This window comes from Carcharhinus amblyrhynchos, chromosome 20 (genome assembly GCF_965287045.1).
Source record: "Carcharhinus amblyrhynchos chromosome 20, sCarAmb.v2.hapA, whole genome shotgun sequence".
In the NCBI taxonomy this organism is placed as follows: Eukaryota; Metazoa; Chordata; class Chondrichthyes; order Carcharhiniformes; family Carcharhinidae; genus Carcharhinus; species Carcharhinus amblyrhynchos.
In genome coordinates this window covers 18,510,076-18,527,519 of record NC_137343.1, presented here as the reverse complement: position 1 = coordinate 18,527,519, position 17,444 = coordinate 18,510,076, and the positions used below count along the sequence as shown (strand labels likewise).

Here is a 17,444-nt window from a genome sequence, read left to right as displayed (position 1 = left end):
ACTCTTCTTAAAGGAGTTTTTTTTTACCTCATCAGTGGAGAAGTTTACCTCTAATCATGAGGCCCAGCATTACAAATATGGTTCTTTGTGTGTTATTTGGCGATAAATGGACTGAGATGTTGTCAAGTTCTCGAGGTTTATTGTTACAGCTATGTTACTTAAGAATTCAGGATGATTGACATTTTTATTCAATGTCCTGTCATGTTAATGTCTAAGTTAAGCTTACAGTGCAACAGATGTTTCATTGGAACATTTTTATAACTCTTTCAAAAGAGATATGTTTATAGCTCAATTTTTGCGTTTCATCCCCTGAGAGCTCTGAATTAAGAAAGGATCTCAGGGGTTGCTGGCATCTTGCCAATCTATCATGTGGCAGCCTGGATAGTGAGCGTCAGAACTATGTCTAACCTTGCATTCTCATATACAGTCACTTCCCAGTTGTGATTATCGGATAGTGATCAGAGCAGGAACTCTGGCCAGGTTACTTTTCTAGTCAGGGGCAGTAGGATAGTCTTGTGCTGCAGTGGTAGCGCCCCGCCCCCCCCAGCTTTAGACCAGAAGCTTTGGGTGCAAGTCCCATTTCAGGGGTTAATGGCCAACAATGTGGCCAACCAGGTTGATTATTAGCCTGTAAATCCATCCAATACACCAAATAGTGGTCGGTAAGAGTTGGGAGGGTTTCCTACTCAGGCAAATTGCAAAAGGCAACAGCAAACCATTGCAGCATTTTGCCAAGCATAACCATGGGCCAATCCAATGGGAGTCCATAATCACCAATGCAACGTTAGAGTATGGTACTTGAAGGAGGAGTCAAGGGCTGCTGTTAAATTTTACTTTTGTTGAAGAAGAAACAGAAAATCCATGCGAACAAATACATTCATACGAATGGTTCCAGTCAGTTCCCGTTTTATTTGCATTATTTTTACAGCACAGGGATTTGTATGTTCTATTTCATTCTTCTTTTTTTTGCATACATTCTACCCCTGACTTCGAGGTCCTCCTCTTGTCTTTTTCAGCTGCTGGTTGGGGTGGCCTGAAAGCAGCCTCGCTTGTGCCACTGCATATCTCTGACACGGCGGATAGACTGGATCAGCGGTTGGTTCGAATCCCACTCATTCCAATGTTTATATTCCGCCTTCTCAAATACATACTGGCGTCCTCGATAACCAGGATACTGATACCCCACCCACCTGTAAGACAAGAGAATGCAAGGTACTTATTAAATCTTTCTTTGATAAGCATAGCTTTCACTATCACCTAGTCGTCAGGTTCAACTCTTATGTTGGTGAAACTTCTAGAATAATGAAGCAAATCAGTGCCAGCTTTACTGATTATCTTTGGTCTACCCTGACTAATTCAGGTACCATATAGATACTTAAAAGCTAATTGCTAGCACAAATTAATGTTCACAGGAATTACAGGTCAGGTTTGCAGCGTGTAATTTCCCATTCATTAAAATTGATGAATGGATCATCATGAATATGTGTTTGTGATATTCAACTCATACTTCCTGCCAATAATCTTCTTTGATGGGATTACCGGACTATCCAATCCATTCATTAATTTCTTGAGTTTCGTAAGATATGGATTCCTGACGTTGAACGATCCAAAGTTTTTGTTTACAAAGAATTAATTTAACACATATAATTTCCTTATCCTCTGCAATATTTATCTCTAACTTTTCTACCAGAGATCAGTGAAGGGCAGTCAAAAAGATATTCTGTCTATTTATTGCTTTTTTTTGGTCATAAAAACCTTTACTTATCCACAGCTGACTTTACGAAGGAGACTTTAGGTTTGTGAATTGAGCAGGCACCAAATGCAACATTTGGATGGCGCAAGTTATTTTCAGGTCTGAGACTTAATGATTTTTTTTTGCATAGCTGCTAAAATGTGCTTGAAACTGTTCAGGAGCAAATGTGGCCAGCAAGCAGCCACTTGACAAGAAAGGCTTGTTCAGGACAGCATTGCCAACTCTGGTTGAAATTATTCCTAAAGGTTCCACCACATGACCTCAAGCCTCCAACTAACCCCACTCCCGCCAGTTGGCCTGAATTTTACCATCCTGCCCGCCATGGAGATTGGAGCGGGCAAGGGGCAGACCACGGAAAGGTCTGTTGGCTTCGGGCAGGATTTTACGGTTTTGGGATGAGCAAGGCCATAAAATCCCACCCATGAATGTGTCTATCTTCACTGAATCCCACTGCCTTCCCACATCAAATGGAAAATGAAAAGAATCTTCATCATCTAACTGGTTGATTCTTCACTGTTGGTCAAACAGCATTATTCAGTACTTTCAAAACTGATAGAATGAAGCATTTGAAGGAAATGAAAAAAGAAACTTTTTTTTTAATGCCCCGATGTTTTCTCTGCATGGTCACTCACAAGAGTCTCCTGAAAACTAATCTGTAATTTTTGGAGACTAAGCCTGGACAATTGATTACCCTAATTCAGATGGGCTGGGTGGGAATGGAACGACAATGGGTCAGCAGTGGACTGGAGAATATTGAGGGCCCAAGTGGATTATCCCTATTTTTCCTAAAAACCTAACATTTGGATCAGGGTTTCAATGGTCTGAGGAAAGTGGGACAGGACACCACACATTTGCCAAGTAATTTTTCTCAGGTTGTAATTAGGGTCTTGCAACAAGCGCATAACTTCAATTTCCATGTTTAAGTTGCCTCCTGCATGGTTACACCCTCTAAATGCCTTATTGAAAGTACTCTTGAGTAGACAATTTGAGTGGGAAAATGTGTCCCTACCAGATTTTCCAGCAGACCACCTATCCCAAATTCCACCTCCCCAAAAAAATTATTCCACGATCCACAAATTCATTTCTCTTTACATAAACATTACATAATAACCATTACGAGAAACTTTCATTTCAGCATCAACAGGAATCCTGATAGCACCACTTCTGGACCCTTTACCAAAACCTCAGCATATTTTTATGCTGCTCCTTTAGTGTTCATTTTGGTCCAGCCCTTATAATTCTATAATTATGGTCATAGTAGTGCGTACTGTAGTGACAGATATGGGTTACATCAGGAAGAAAGGTGTGTTATGTATTCATTTTTCCAGACATGCAGCATTCTTCCAACAATCTGCCCATCACTACAATAATATCACGAAAAGGGAAATTTCGGTGATGTAGATGGTGTAATGTTGGCTTACGTTCCATTGATGGCCTTGATGCTGGCTACCCTATTCTGGAATCCATAAGCCCAAAGGCTGGGAACATCATCTTCTACAATCTCCATCTTCCTGCCACTATACCCAGCATTTTCAAAGAGATGGATCTTGTGTTCACCACCATCCTAAATGAAAGCAAAACAGAGTGTAGGGTAGAACATTGGGTATTAGTTTCAGATGCCAGAAGACAATAAGTTGGCAGTGACCCAGAGAACCTAGAAATGAGAGTTGTCTCCCAATCCAGACTCTTGACAGAACGTCCTAGGGTTTAAAATGTCAGGCTAATTAACATTTGTGCAACAACAATCTGCATTTATACAGTACCTTTAACCTAAAGTTCACCAATAGAAATAAACAAGCTAGGCTCAAGACTGAGAGATTTGAAAGGTGACTAAAGCAAAGAAGTGAAAAGAAAAGAAGATTTAGGCTGAACAGCCTGTCACCAAATGGGGAGGAGAGGAGGATACGCCAAAGGTCAGTCTCAGAGGGCTAAAGGATGAGGGAGTCAACATAAGGATGGAGGCTGTTGCATAAATAAACTGGTGAAAGTTCAGGAAGAGATTTTTACCTGTATGATTGGGGAATTTAAACTTATTGTGTGGGTGGAAGGCAAACAAGTGTACATCAAGAATGGATAACCAGTACTACTTTATTTTGTATTACTGTGTCTGCTAGTCTTTCCTCATGTTTCTTTTTAGTCCTTCAATTCCTCCTTTCCAACTATCTTCGCACATTTTCTTTATTCCTCATCATTATCTTTAGAATTGGTAGCTCTAAATTTATCCTGTGCCACTCTGTAACTTTCAGTGTAATTGCTCCATTTCCCCCCAGGACTCTGGTTCTTTGTTGGACCGCTTCTTGTTTTATAAGAGTTCAGCATACCTATTTTATGCTCTATTATATTTGAAGAATTTTCCCTGCTCATTTGTCAATCAGTTGATAACCATTCTGCCCAGATGACAGTCATGTGGAGATGCAGACATTGGACTGGGATAAACACAGTAAGAAGTCTTACAACACCAGGTTAAAGTCTGACGAAGGAGCAGCAAGTGCTCCGAAAGCTAGTAGCTTTTGCTACCAAATAAACCTGTTGGACTTTAACCTGATGTTGTGAGATTTCTTACTGCAGATACCTTAGGCCAGACCCCCTCTTGTTCTGCCTGTCCCTGTATACTCCACATGGCCCTCTATTGCTAAGTGTATGTCTTTTAATGTCTTGCTCACTGTTTGTGTGGGGCTTTTCATCATTGTTTGGCTCTTCCTGTTGTTCAGTCTCTTTTTCCCATGTGTTTCTTTCTCATTTACTTTTTCTCTCTCAGTGCATTTTTATTTTAAGAGGTGTGTGTATTTGTATTTCATTCTTATCAAATGCTTCTCACTTCCATTTCTGTGTGACTCTGCCTCGCTCCTGGGGTGTATATTTTTCTCCTTTTTGGTGTGTCCTTATTCCTTTGCGTGCATGTGCATTTCTCAGAATTCTCTTGCCATTCATGTGTCTTTCCTTCTCACTGTCTCTCACTTTGTGATTTGCTGTAAATTTATATTTTGATATTGGGGTGTGTGTGTGTTTGTGTGTGTGTATTGCTGTGTATTTATATGCCTTCCTGTCTATTTCTCACTGTCTCCTTCTCTCATATTATGTGAATCTTACTGGATGTGTGTGTGTTCATATACACTTGTCTTTCTTATGTGTGCCTCTCATGTTGTATAATAAATTCTATTTCACTGCATTAAAATTGACCCATTGTAAGATCTTGCCTGCAGCAAATGGAAAGTATAACTCAGAATCCCTGAGGAATTGTCCGCCAAGTTATCCTGAGTTAGAGAATGCAGCTCCTGGGCCAACTGACGTTCAAACATACCTCCCTTCCCTCTGCCTAAACATCTCCACTAAACCCACAACCACTAGTGGCAGGTCCAGTAGATCACCTCTGCTGGGCCGGGGCTGGAGCTGAGGTTGGCAGCATCAAGGAGATTTGTCCGAAAGGAATTCTGTATTGCAAAACCTCAGAAACAAACTGCAGAAATGTATTGCACAAATAGAATCACAGTATGGCAAGCCAAGAAAACAGCTGTTACCATATAAGAAACAGATCCAGCTTTAAGATTGCGAACAGCATCGGAAAATCAATCATTTTAAGCTGTTAAGCAGTGCATAAAGAGGGGATCAGCAAAGAAACCAAATAAATTTATATACACTCTATGAAAATGTATTTAGATAATTTTGGAGCAATAGCAGAGTCTGAATGATCTAAAAAAGCACAAATTTTGGAGTATGGTGCTCCTGGCACACAGGTCTGTCTACTTGAGCATTTAATAGTTGTGCAAGGGTTACTTCATGTGTGAGGTGTCGGGGATTTGGCCCTTCTATCACTTATGTGAGTGCCTCTCTCTCTCTTGCGTATGTGCCATGTCTCTCCCCTGATATGTACTGTGTACATCATTCTCTTTATAAATTTGTGCGTATCTTTCTTTAATTTCTGTCTCTCACAGTTTGGACTTCTACTGAGTCTGTCTCATTCACTATTATTTGCTCTTTCTAGCTACTCATCTCTCTCACTGTTTGCTCTCTATCTGTTCTCTCAAGTTTTTCTCACACAGGGCAGGATTTTTTGGCCTCATTCGTCCTGAAACGATAAAATCCTGCCCAAGGTCAATGGCCCTTAGCATCGGCCCGCCCCTCAACCGCTCCAATTCCTGTAACGGGCAGGATGGTAAAATTCCGATGACAGTGTCTATTTCTCTCACACCATTTGCTTTCTTTCTCTGTCGGTCTCCCTCACATCATGTTGGCTTTGCTCTCTCACTGGCCAGGAACTTAGCTCAGAGGAAAGTGTGCAGTTTTGTTTGGGTGCCTGTGAGTGTTCCTTCTAGTCTGAGGCCAAGAAAGGCCATGAAAACCTGGTACAACAAGCTGATGTCTTGTAATGTTATTCTTCAGGTTATGTGCATGTATGTATGTTGGGCACCTAGTTGTGGATGGGAAGGGTCTGATGGCTGGTGCATGGGGATGGGTGAATAAAAGATGGTCGGGGAAATAAATAATGATTGAGGGGCAGCAGACATATTATAGGGGTCAGAAAGTTTACTAGGAGCCTGTTAGGCCTAGAAAGAAGACTCTTGTTCCTCCTGGCTCACAAGTAGTGCTGTAAAGGCACTTACTTCATTGATTCAGCCTTCCTACTTCCCTCCACTTACCAGGTTTCTTGAGGTCTGGGAAACCGAACTGACATAAGGTAAAAATAGAATAACTGCTAAAATAAGGATGCACAACATCATTATAATGTTCAGGTAACCAATCTGTCTCCTGCGAGAAGCATACTAGGCTGTCCTTGGACCCACCTCTGTTAAAAACCTGAAGTGAGTGGACTTGAGGCGGGTTGATTTCTGTCAGTTTCTTTGAATTTTAATCTCTGATCAAGCTTAACTCATCCTTATATGGAAGTTAAGATTTAGTTGTTTCTCTTGCAGTGTTTACATATTCCTGTAGGATCTGTTTTTCTCTCTCTCTTTCTCCCTCTGTCTCACAATTTGCTCCTCAATGTGTTTGTCTCTCTCATTTCTTTCTTTTTCATTGTGTATCACTCACACTCTCTTTCAATGTTTACTTTCTATGACAGTGTCTGTCTTTCTCTAACTGTTACTCTCTCTCTGTCTCTCTCACACTATGGGCCGGATTTTACAAGCCATCCACAGGTGGGAAAGCAGACGTGTGGATTAGTGAAAGAGGACAACATGTCAGGTTGCCCCCTGCTGCAATTTCACAAGTGACAGTTGAGGCATTGGGAAAGCTGTCTGTCCAGGGGCCTGTTGAGGTCCTGAAGTGGGTAGTTAATATCCATTTAAGGGCCTCATCCTGTTGCCATTCTGATTTAATAGGCAGCAGGAGAGCCTACCCTACAGTTTTCCCTACAGTTTTCTCTCCCCTTTGCTCCAGACATCACGTATCTGCCTCAGCAGGACCTGACAACCTGACCCCGGCAAGATCCCAGATTTATTGTAGGTCTGTGTCCATTACAGAACATGTTCTCAATGACCTTGATGCAGTAATGGCAGTGACCCACACTCTCTGTGGTGCTACCAGTATGACAGAGCTGTCAATCTCCGACCAATAGCTCTATAAGACAGAACTTCCTCCTGGTGTGTGTCAGAGCCTGCCCTCAATGATAAACCCAGCTGTAAGACTCTCTCACACTGCTCTCACCATGGTGTACTTCTATCATGTTGCCCATCTTTTATTGCTTGCTCCATGTGTCCATCTCTTTCACACTGCTCTGTCTCATTGCGGCTGTTTCTTGCACATCTTGCTTTCTCTCTCGCTGTTTCTATCTCACACCGATTGCTCTTTCACCGTGTGTGTCTCTTTTTTTGACTGAATACAAGGCTGTCTTTTCTCGCTCCATTGGTTGTGATGTAGCAAAGTGGTACTTACGATGTGGATGGGTCGGAGTGACAATAGTCTCTCGCTATTGTGGCTGTTGGACCAGGTGTCCCAGCGTGGATATTCTCCCTTCTCCAAAACAAACTGCTCTCCGGCGAACTTCTGTCGCTCAAATCCCACCCATCTGGAGAAATAAACAGCAACTGCTAAGCACTATAGGGATACAACTGACAGACTATTACATCTTAACTGCTGGGAGTTGAGACTTGGCAGAAGAAGTCTTTCAGATTGACTGAGCCTACATCAGCATTAGTGACATGGTATTTCTGTCAAATTGTTGCAAATTGTGCATTTCAGTTCAGTAACCGCCATATTTAAAAGAAAAATCCTTGCTTCTATCTACAAGGGGTGACGATGGCATAGTGGAAATGTCACTGGATTTAGTAATCCAGTGGTCAGGTTCATGCTCTAGGGACAGAGGTTCAAATCCCATCATGGCAGCTGGCAGAATTTAAATTCAATTAATTCATAAGTTCACTTAATAAATAAAAATCTGGAATTAAAAACATATTTTATGAAACTATCATTGATTGTCATAAAAGTCCATCTGGTTCACTAATAAATTCATTTATTCATGTTACTAGCAGGCTTACATTAACACTGCAATGAAGTTACCGTGAAAATCCCCTAGTCGCCGCACTCTGGCACCTGTTTGGGTACACTGACGGAGAATTTAGCATGGCCAATGCACCTAACCTGTATCTATTTCAGACTGTGGGAGGAAACTGCAGCACCTGGAGGAAACTCATGCAGACATAGGGAGAACGTGCTGACTCCACACTGACAGTGACCCAAGCCAGGAATCGAACTCGGGTCCCCGGTGCTGTGAGATAGCAGGGCTATCTCACAGCACCGATAGAGTGGTGAAGCCACAACTAGAGCACTGTGTGCAATTTTGGTCCCCTTATCTGCGAAAGGATATATTGGCCTTGGTGGGAGTACAGAGAAGGTTCACCAGGTTGATACCGGAGATGAGGGGGTTAGCTTGTGAGGAGAGATTGAGTAGATTGGGCCCGTACTCGCTGGAGTTTAGAAGGCTGAGGGGTGATCTTATAGAGACATATAAGATAATAAATGGGCTAGCTAGGATAGAGGTAGAGAGATTCTTTCCACTTAGAAAGGAAACCAGAACTAGAGGGCACAGCCTCAAAATAAGGGGGGTCAGTTTAGAACAGAGTTGAGGAGGAACTTCTTCTCTCAGAGGGTAGTGAATCTCTGGAATTCTCTGCCCATTGAAGTGGTGGAGTACTTCGTTGAATATGTTTAAGTCACAGGTAGATAGAATTCTGATCAATAAGGGAATTAAGGGTATGGATAAGTGAAATTGATCCACTTCAGATCAGCCATGATCTTATTGAATGATGGGGCAGGTTTGAGGGGCTAGATGGCCTACTCCTGCTCCTATTTCTTATGTTCTTATGTTCTAACCACAATGTCACTATGCCCCCCCTGGGGAATTTGCTCTAGGGAAAGAATTCTACCCTCCCTAACTGGCCTGGCCCATATGTAACTCCAGAGGTTGACTCTTAACTTCCCTCTGAAATGATCTAATTGGGCATGTAATTCAAAGGCAAATAGGGCTAGGCAACAAATGCTGGCCTGGTCAGCAATGGTTACATCCCATGAAAGGATTTGTAAAAATGTGCTGGCTTTAGCTGGAATGCCATTCATTGAGTGTAAGCTGTCTTTTGACACCTCAGCAGTTCATTTTACTAAGTAGTGGAGAGAAATGTTATAGTCAAGATAAATCTGGCCCTCTCGCAACATCCAAAAAATATACACCATACAATGGACTCAACAGAATAGCAATCAGGCTCAGGAATTATGGCTAATTAGCTTTCAGCTAATCCATTAGTTGTGGGATTGCTTATCTCTGTCTATCACATTCTGCTTCTGCTGTTTGGCATAGAAGTTGTCCTGTCTTGTAGCTTCATGAGGTTGACACTTCATTTTCAGCTATGCCTAGTGCTGCTCCTGGCTACACTCCTGCATTCCTAATTGAATCAGGGTTGACTCTTTGGTTTGATGATAATGGTAAATTGAGGGATATGTCAGGCCACGAGGTTATATATGGTGGTTCAGTACAATTCTGCTGCTGATAATGGCCCACATGGATGCCCAGTTTTGAGCTGCCAGATCTGTTCATATTCTATCCTATTTAGCACAGTGGAAGTGCCACACACGATGGAGTTCCCACCTGCCATCAAATAGATTTCTGGAGATTTAATCATTTAACTTGTCCTCATGCTCCAGCCGTTGTTTGCCAACATATCCATCCTTGTGATGCATTGTCAATTGAAAAGCAAAAAGACCCATTACACAGTTGGATGATGCTTGACTGTCAGTCAAATTACCTTTTCCTCCATTTTCAATATTTTTATATCTGGTAAAGAGAAATGTGCAAAGAAAATTTACAAAAAAAAATTTCTCAATGTCCCTGTGACTTTTCTTCAGGATTGCAAACAGTAGTATCCTGATGATTAATCTTCAGTTCCTGGAAACACCCGGCCAATCCTGGAGGGCTGTAGATGGAAGGTGACCTCAATGTGAAGACAGGATTTTGTTTTCACAAGCACTCCTACCTATCCTGTCATGCACAGATGCATCTGAGACAGATAGATTAAGGTCTTTCTCCCCCTCTTGTTGGTTCCCTCGCCATCTTCCACAGGTGACATCTAGCAGATTTATCCTTCAGCACTTCTGGCAACATATATCTGACAGCTCAGTCAATAATGGTGTTGCTGAGGAAGTCTTGAAGTCCTGTGCTAGAGCACATTCTGCGCTTTGAGATGCCCAGTGCTCATAAAAAACACAATATAAATGCAAGTTTTCTTACTCAGAAGATGCAGATATTGGATCGTAATGGATGGATATCTATTTACATCATTGTAATTACCACATAAATCTCTCAGGGAAGTGACTGGCTTGGATGATGTTCATCTTAAAACGACTTGCTAAATGTTATCAAGAATGGGGTTCTTTTTGCTCATGACATAGGTAACCATATCATCACAAACAGATATAATCTGGACTACACAGTGGGCTCACTCTGAGGCGTTATCATTGGTGCTGAAAAAAACAAATTGACAGTTGAGACGGATTCACAGCAAAAACAGCCCAGACTAAAAGGTTTTCAAATTCTACTCAGCTCTGTTTTCTGATCACAATTGAGCTCTCCTGAGCCAGTGCGAGCAGTGAAGAGGGTTTTATAAGCTGTTAGGAACTGCATGACCTCAGCACAATTTCCTCAGGTCTTTTCATGTTCCTAGCCAAACACTTGAGATGTTTATTCTCTCTACAATTTTATAAAACAAACCTCAAGTTAATCGTTACTTACACACCAACAGCTACCAATTTAAGAGATTGTCAACCAGTGTGATTAAAACGGACAATAATCAAGAAAAAAAGTCAGATACAGAAATCAGGACATGAAGGTCATCTGACAGAAATTTTTCAGCAATAATCATTAAGCTATCTGTTCTTTTCACATTATAGCTAATGTGTATACTTACGGACCACTGTCCACATGGATTGATCCCACTTTTTCAAAACCTTTCTCTGCCAGGTTCATACATTCTCCAGTAAACTCGCACTTGCGCCCCTGGAAATTCTCAAGCTCATAAACTGTGAGCTTAAAAAATATTAAAATAAAACAGGTCAATGATAGGTAAAAAGTAGAATGTGGGATTGTGCTATTACAAAGCTGTTAGGGCTGGGTGGGAAAACATTGTGAGCCATCATTTGCTGTTGCAGGTTGCAGGGCATCCTAACAATTTCTTCCATTAGGTAGACTCACCTTTGCACATTTAGGTTTTAAATTTGTGTAGCAAGTTGCAGAAAGTGTGAGTTGATGAAGTTACAATGGGGATAACTGGGCCAATGGGACGAGAATGAATAAGGCAAGCAACTATGTATCTCATTAAATCAAATTGAAGGATTATGAAATTATCAAGGCATGGACTGAGAAGGAAGAGTAAGTTAGAATAGCTGAATTTAACATCAAGTCAGGTACACAAAGAGAAGGAACATCAGTTTGGTGTTTGAATATCTGCCTGTCTAGAGACCTGAAGAAGGCCAATGCTGCAGAATAGAGCAATTCCAATTCAGGCTCATTCCATTCCATTCAATTCTATTACATTTCATGCTGCACAGCTCAATGTAGGAAGAAGCAGCCCCTCTGCTGGCCCAGTAATATTTCTAAAATACCATCAGGACCGCACCCTTTACTGGTTCCTATTAACTATTATTTATTTGCATACCAGCCCCTCTGTGAAACTTACAATTTAGTGACAGTCAGGGCAAAATTCAGAGTAGTTTCATGCTAAGGGCTCATGTGATATGAACTTGCTGGTTGAGAACCCCAGATTTATTTAACATTTGCAACCCTTGTAACTGACAAAAAGGGTTCACCAATTAGTTTGTGTTGGATTCACCCAGTGCCGAGCAGTTTTCTTGGTGCATTTATTTTGACAGTTGTCGACTGCCAATGCAGCAGAAAAAATAAAAATACTGTGGATTCTGGGAATCTGAAATAAGAACAGAAAATGCTGTTCATACTCAACAGGTCTGGCAGCATCTATGGAGAAAGAAACAGAATTAATGTTGCAGGTCTGTGACCTTCATCAGAACCCAGGCAAAGTTAAAAATGTAACATGTTTTGAGCAAATGGAAGTGGGGAATGTGGGATGAAGATCAAAAAGGAAGGTTTGTGATGGATGGGGCGCAGAAGAGATTAAATGATGAAAAGTTCCATGGTGTGGGGAGTGGTAATGGGACAAGAAAAGAAAAAAAAGATGTGTCTGGAGCACGTGTGAATAGCAGCCTTCTGAAAGCAAAGTGAGAAGATCGAGAGAGTGAACGAAACAATGAAAAATTAAGCAAAGTGGAGGCAGAGGTTATGAATTAAAATCATTGAATTCAATGTTGTATCCAGAAGGCTGTTAAGTGGCCGGTTGAAAGATGCGGGGGGAGGGGGTTGCAATTCTCCTAGCTTGTTGTGCTGATTTTTTAGTGCAGTGGGATGGGAGATTTCAGCAAGGCTGGATTAGCACGATCTGCGTTGAATGCTGGAAATAGGTGTGGCGCTACATAATTTAAGTTAATTTGAATATACATGCCATTTAAATGCTATTAGTGGGCTTGGTACTAAAATCTCTGGGCCCTCTAGCATCCCCTCCCAAGCCAGGAGTATTTCACTCCAGCGAGGTTTACTATAGCTCTCCACTTTCAGGGAGCTGGCAGTCCGATCCCACTGGAGTGAAGGGGGGGGGGTGCGATTGGAGCCCCACAGAGGCTTGAGCATTGGGAGTATGCCCATTGCCACTGGCACCTTGGCACTGCCCATTGGGCATGGGATAGTTCCGAGGGGCAGCGCCTGAAGGAGTGGGGCCTCGTGGGGTGGGGCCTGGTGAGGGGCGCGACCTGATGAGGGATGGGGCTCAAGTGGGGATAGGTGGCCGGGGGGGGGGGGGGGGGGTTCCATGGCCACTCTGAACTTTGGGATCATGAGCAGAGGGAGGAAAACCAGCGATTGGGGCTGGGCATCAGGGTGGGCAGGGGGGCTGTTCAGGGCTGTGGGCGGGGTGGTCAGGGCTGCAAGGGAGGTGAGAGAATGGGGCTGCAGGGGGTGGGGGATTGATCAAGGCGGGCCGGGGACTGGGAGGTCGAGGCTGGGGCTAGGCCTGGGCATGTTTGGGGGCAGCAGTTGGGCCATGGGGGTGTGGGAAGGGCAGCGATGCAGGGGTCATGAGGCTGGTAGCAATTGGGAGGCCGGCAGACAGGGGCCACTGCCCATAAGACAATCTTGGCTCTGATAGATCGGTGCATGCGCAATGGCCCACTCAGTGCTATGCTGCCAGCTTCTCCAGTGGGAATAAGCCCTGTTCAGTGATTTTCTATGTGATTTTATATTGGTGCAGTGAGCAGTGTGCAAAATTATTTTGGGAGAATCCTGGCCAGCATGCTGTCCCTCAAGTTTGGATTGAGCATCATTGGAAAACTGCAGCAGGCCAAGGACAGGAAAGTCAGAATGGAGGGCAAGCTGGGCAATGGCAGGTGACTGGAAACTTGCGGACAGAATGGAGGGGCAATCTGTAAAGTGGTGAGCCAGTGTTAAACCTCATCTCCCCAGAGGAAATCACATAATGATTAATGAATACAACATGCTAAATTGAAAAAAAAGCACAAGTGGATCAATGTTTCACCTGGAAGGAGTGTTTGGGGCCTTAGTGGGGAGAGAAGCTGTTGCATCTCCAGTGCTTGAGGTGCTATGCTGGAACTATCTGGAGAGTGAGTCAAGGTACCTGGAGAGTTCTAAAGACCGATGGATGGTGATCAATACTTATTAAGGGGTTAAATACACTTACTGCATATCGCTGGGGGTAATTGATACGAACAACAATGAATGTATATTTTATGGCCTAAAACACAAATTGATCTTAAGGGGATGAAAAGTAACCCAATCTAAATTAAGGGGATGTTCTCAGATAAATATACAACAATTCGAGGGATTGCAGACCGTGTCTTGTTCAAATGTAAAAAATACCCATTCTGAGGATGTCAGGTTCAGGATATGCAAAGTGGGAGTTGTCCTAAGGTGCCACTTTACCGACAACAGCAAAGAACCCGAAAGGAACGTTACGCCAGTCTTGGAGCTGTGCAGGCGAGTCCCGTTTGGTACCTTGTAGTTTGTTGTTGGGGTGCTCTGTCCTTTCGCAGCTGCCTGCTGCTCCGGAACGCTCTGCTGCTCTGCCATCGGCTCACCTTCAGATGCAATAAAAGCGGTTACATTGGACGCTGCGCACACTTTGTCAATCCGTGGTGGCGAGGGCGCTGCGCCTTCTTGCTCCAACGTAGAGCTCAGCATCGCACCCAGTCCTCAAGCTCTCCCTGATATTTGGCACCCTCAACGCCTCATTGAGAATAACTCGCTGCCAAACTTCCCCCGCTCCCCCCACATAACTGGGGAGAGACGGTGGCCCCCAACCCACAGCCTCAGAATCCAAACTGGGAAAGGAGCACTTTACTATCAAAGCTCACTTTCATCACTTGGAAGAAATACGAAAAACAGTGTGCGACACGTGAATTAATCTGCATTATGTCGAGAAATGATAACGAGAATAGACTATTTTAGAGCAGCTGTAGGTCTGACTGGACTGGATTTCAGATTATTCAACCACTCGATGGGCTGAATGGCCTGCTTCTGCTCTGGAGGAATTCAATGATTGGCCTCGCAGCCAACTCTTTCTGTCAATTTGCTCGCTGTTGTCCTCATCCTTTTTTCTGGATAAGATTCTCTGTCAGAGAGTCGAAGCAGACTAGATGGGCTGAATAGCCTCCTTCTGCACTGTAAGGATTCTTTTTTCAGAATAACGATGCGCAATAAAACATTGATATCAAATGTTGCAAAATACAAGTGAAGGAAAGAAAGCAGTCTTTAAAAACGCAAAACATGTAACAAACCTATTTAAATAAAAATTGCAACGTCCTTTATAAAAAAATACTCAATATTAAAATTTAACTATGGTCAATTTGAAATAAAGTCCAAATGTTGTAACGGTGTCAGTTAAATTCACATTTAAGAAAAAACAAGCCAACATCATCTACTGTTCTAAATTTGTAACTGGAGAAGGGGCTGGGCTGGGTACCTTGCTGGCTGGACTGGGCTCGGTGTCTCTCTCCTGCTCCAACCTGGATGCTGCTTCCTCCTCCACACCTGCTGTCCTATTTATGGCCTTAGCTGGGAGCCAGGTCTGAATTTGCTGTTGCCGACGCAGCAGAATCCAGCGAACATCATCAGCACAGGCCAAGTGAACAAAAGTTCAGTGGCACAGATACCCAAAAAAAAAATCTCCCCGACTCCGCCCGGTGATTTGGGGACAGATTAAAATCTGGACCCTGATCAGCAATTTTAGAATAAACAAGAACTCGCTGCACCAACCGTGCCAAAAACCAACGCTGAGCCGAACTGCTGCCATCGACACTTTCATTTGGATCCAACTGCCATCGCAACCATTTCATTAATGATTTGTGACAGGCTTAATGAAGGGATCAGCTGCTTTATTATTGAGTAATATAACTCGGGTGGGGGCTGGGTATCAAACCGCGCGGCAGTGTGATTGAACCTGGCGAAGTTAAACCAAAAGAAAGTTACTGAAAACACAGGGTCAATCATTGGCTGCTTTTGAAATGTGCTACACAAGGATGTTGGCATGAGCAGAATGGATGATCAAACAGGCTGGCCACCTCGGATCTGATGAAGAGCAACATAAAGAAGTGGCAAATGGGAAGTAGCACAGTTTGTTAGTGAGGAGATTATGCTGAAGACCTGTATCCACTGGTGATGAAACAGGTCAGCATCATTTTTTTCTCTGGCGCTGTGACTCAGAAAGCTCCTGCCAGCCCAAACTTCTTGTTTGAGCAAACTGGAAAGCTCCTTTGGTCTTTGCACCTCCAGAAATGAAATGGCAGGGAGAAAACAAATAATAAACCTCAATTCTGGAAATAAAAATAGCCTCCAGCTGAGCCTGCAAAGATTCAGGTCAGTTATTCCCCAACCCATACCCAGAGCTATGCAAATAGGGCCAACATCTTCTATACAAGTACAAACACAACTGATATTTAAAAATAAGAGCCAAACAAATGCTGTAAGAGGAATGATGTTAGTGTGTGTTACTGGTTAGAATGTGGGCATGTACTAATAGGGTGCCATAGGAATCATTATTGAGATTACTATTAATTCCCATGTAGAGTAACAACCTAATACAAATGGGTCAATTTCACTAAGGACACCACACTACATGAAGTTTGCATTTGTGTAGCACCCTTACTGTAGTCAAAAGTCACAAGGTGCCTAAGAGGAGTATTAGCAAATAAAATTTGACACTAAGTCTTAAAGTGCTTTACAACCAAAGAATTTTGAAATGCAGTCACCGTTAAAGTGGGAAATGTAGCAGCCAATTTGTACACAGCAAGCTCCCACAAACAGCAATGTGATAATGACCAGATGATCTGTTTTGTGATATTTTCTGGGGGATCAAGGTTAGGACACCAGCGATTACTCCCTTCTAGATAATGCCATGTGATCTTTTACATCTACCCAAGCACGTAAATTATGCCTTAGTTTAATACCTTGTCAAAAGGCAGTGCAGCACTCCATTTATGTAGTACCAACCTTGATTTTTGTGGTCAAGCCCTGAAGTGGGATTTGAACCTGAAATCTTATGAGAATGGGTAACCAAAAACTTACTTCTTTGACTAAGCTTTAAGCAGCATCTTAAAGGAGAATCTGTAGACTGAAAGATTTTAGGGAGGGGATTCCAGAGTTTAGGACTTAATTAGCTGATTCTATGGTTCAAAGGTATACCTAACAATGATGGAGTGATAAAAACTGATGATGTACAACAGATGAGATTTCAAAGTGTTATAGGACTACAGGATATTAGAGAGACAGGGCCATGGAGATGTTTGAAAGCAAGGATGTGCTTTTTAAAATTGAGGTGTTATTAAACTTGGAGTTAATGTATAACAATGAGAATTGATGTGAGTTAAAATACAGAATAGACAAATAGGAAACTTGGAGGGATAGTGTATTTGGAGACAGCTCAGAAATTACACAATGTATTGGACCAAATGTATAATTGTGCAGAACAAAGAATATAAAATCTAATTCAGGGTATATAATACACAGCAGTATATACACGTTGCAAATAGTGTAACAAGCTGTAGATGGTGTTAGATAGCCTTCATTGACTTGAAAGTCAACATGTTCAACCAATGCAGAGCAACAATCAGTAATGGAGGTAAATATCCT

The 17,444-nt window shown here is 42.6% G+C and overlaps 1 protein-coding gene across 1 annotated transcript; it reads right to left on the bottom strand.

Moving 5' to 3' along the window:
• Positions 1 to 906: 906 nt before the first annotated feature.
• On the bottom strand, positions 907 to 15,607 carry LOC145355802 (beta-crystallin B3-like). The gene is made up of 6 exons (XM_080208187.1): positions 15,280 to 15,607; positions 14,313 to 14,395; positions 11,146 to 11,264; positions 7,625 to 7,757; positions 3,175 to 3,317; positions 907 to 1,190 (listed from the first exon to the last, which is right to left on the bottom strand). Exons 2-6 carry the CDS (start codon positions 14,385 to 14,387, stop codon positions 1,013 to 1,015), a joined length of 648 nt encoding a protein of 215 aa, XP_080064313.1. The 5' UTR covers positions 14,388 to 14,395; positions 15,280 to 15,607; the 3' UTR covers positions 907 to 1,012.
• Positions 15,608 to 17,444: the final 1,837 nt, after the last annotated feature.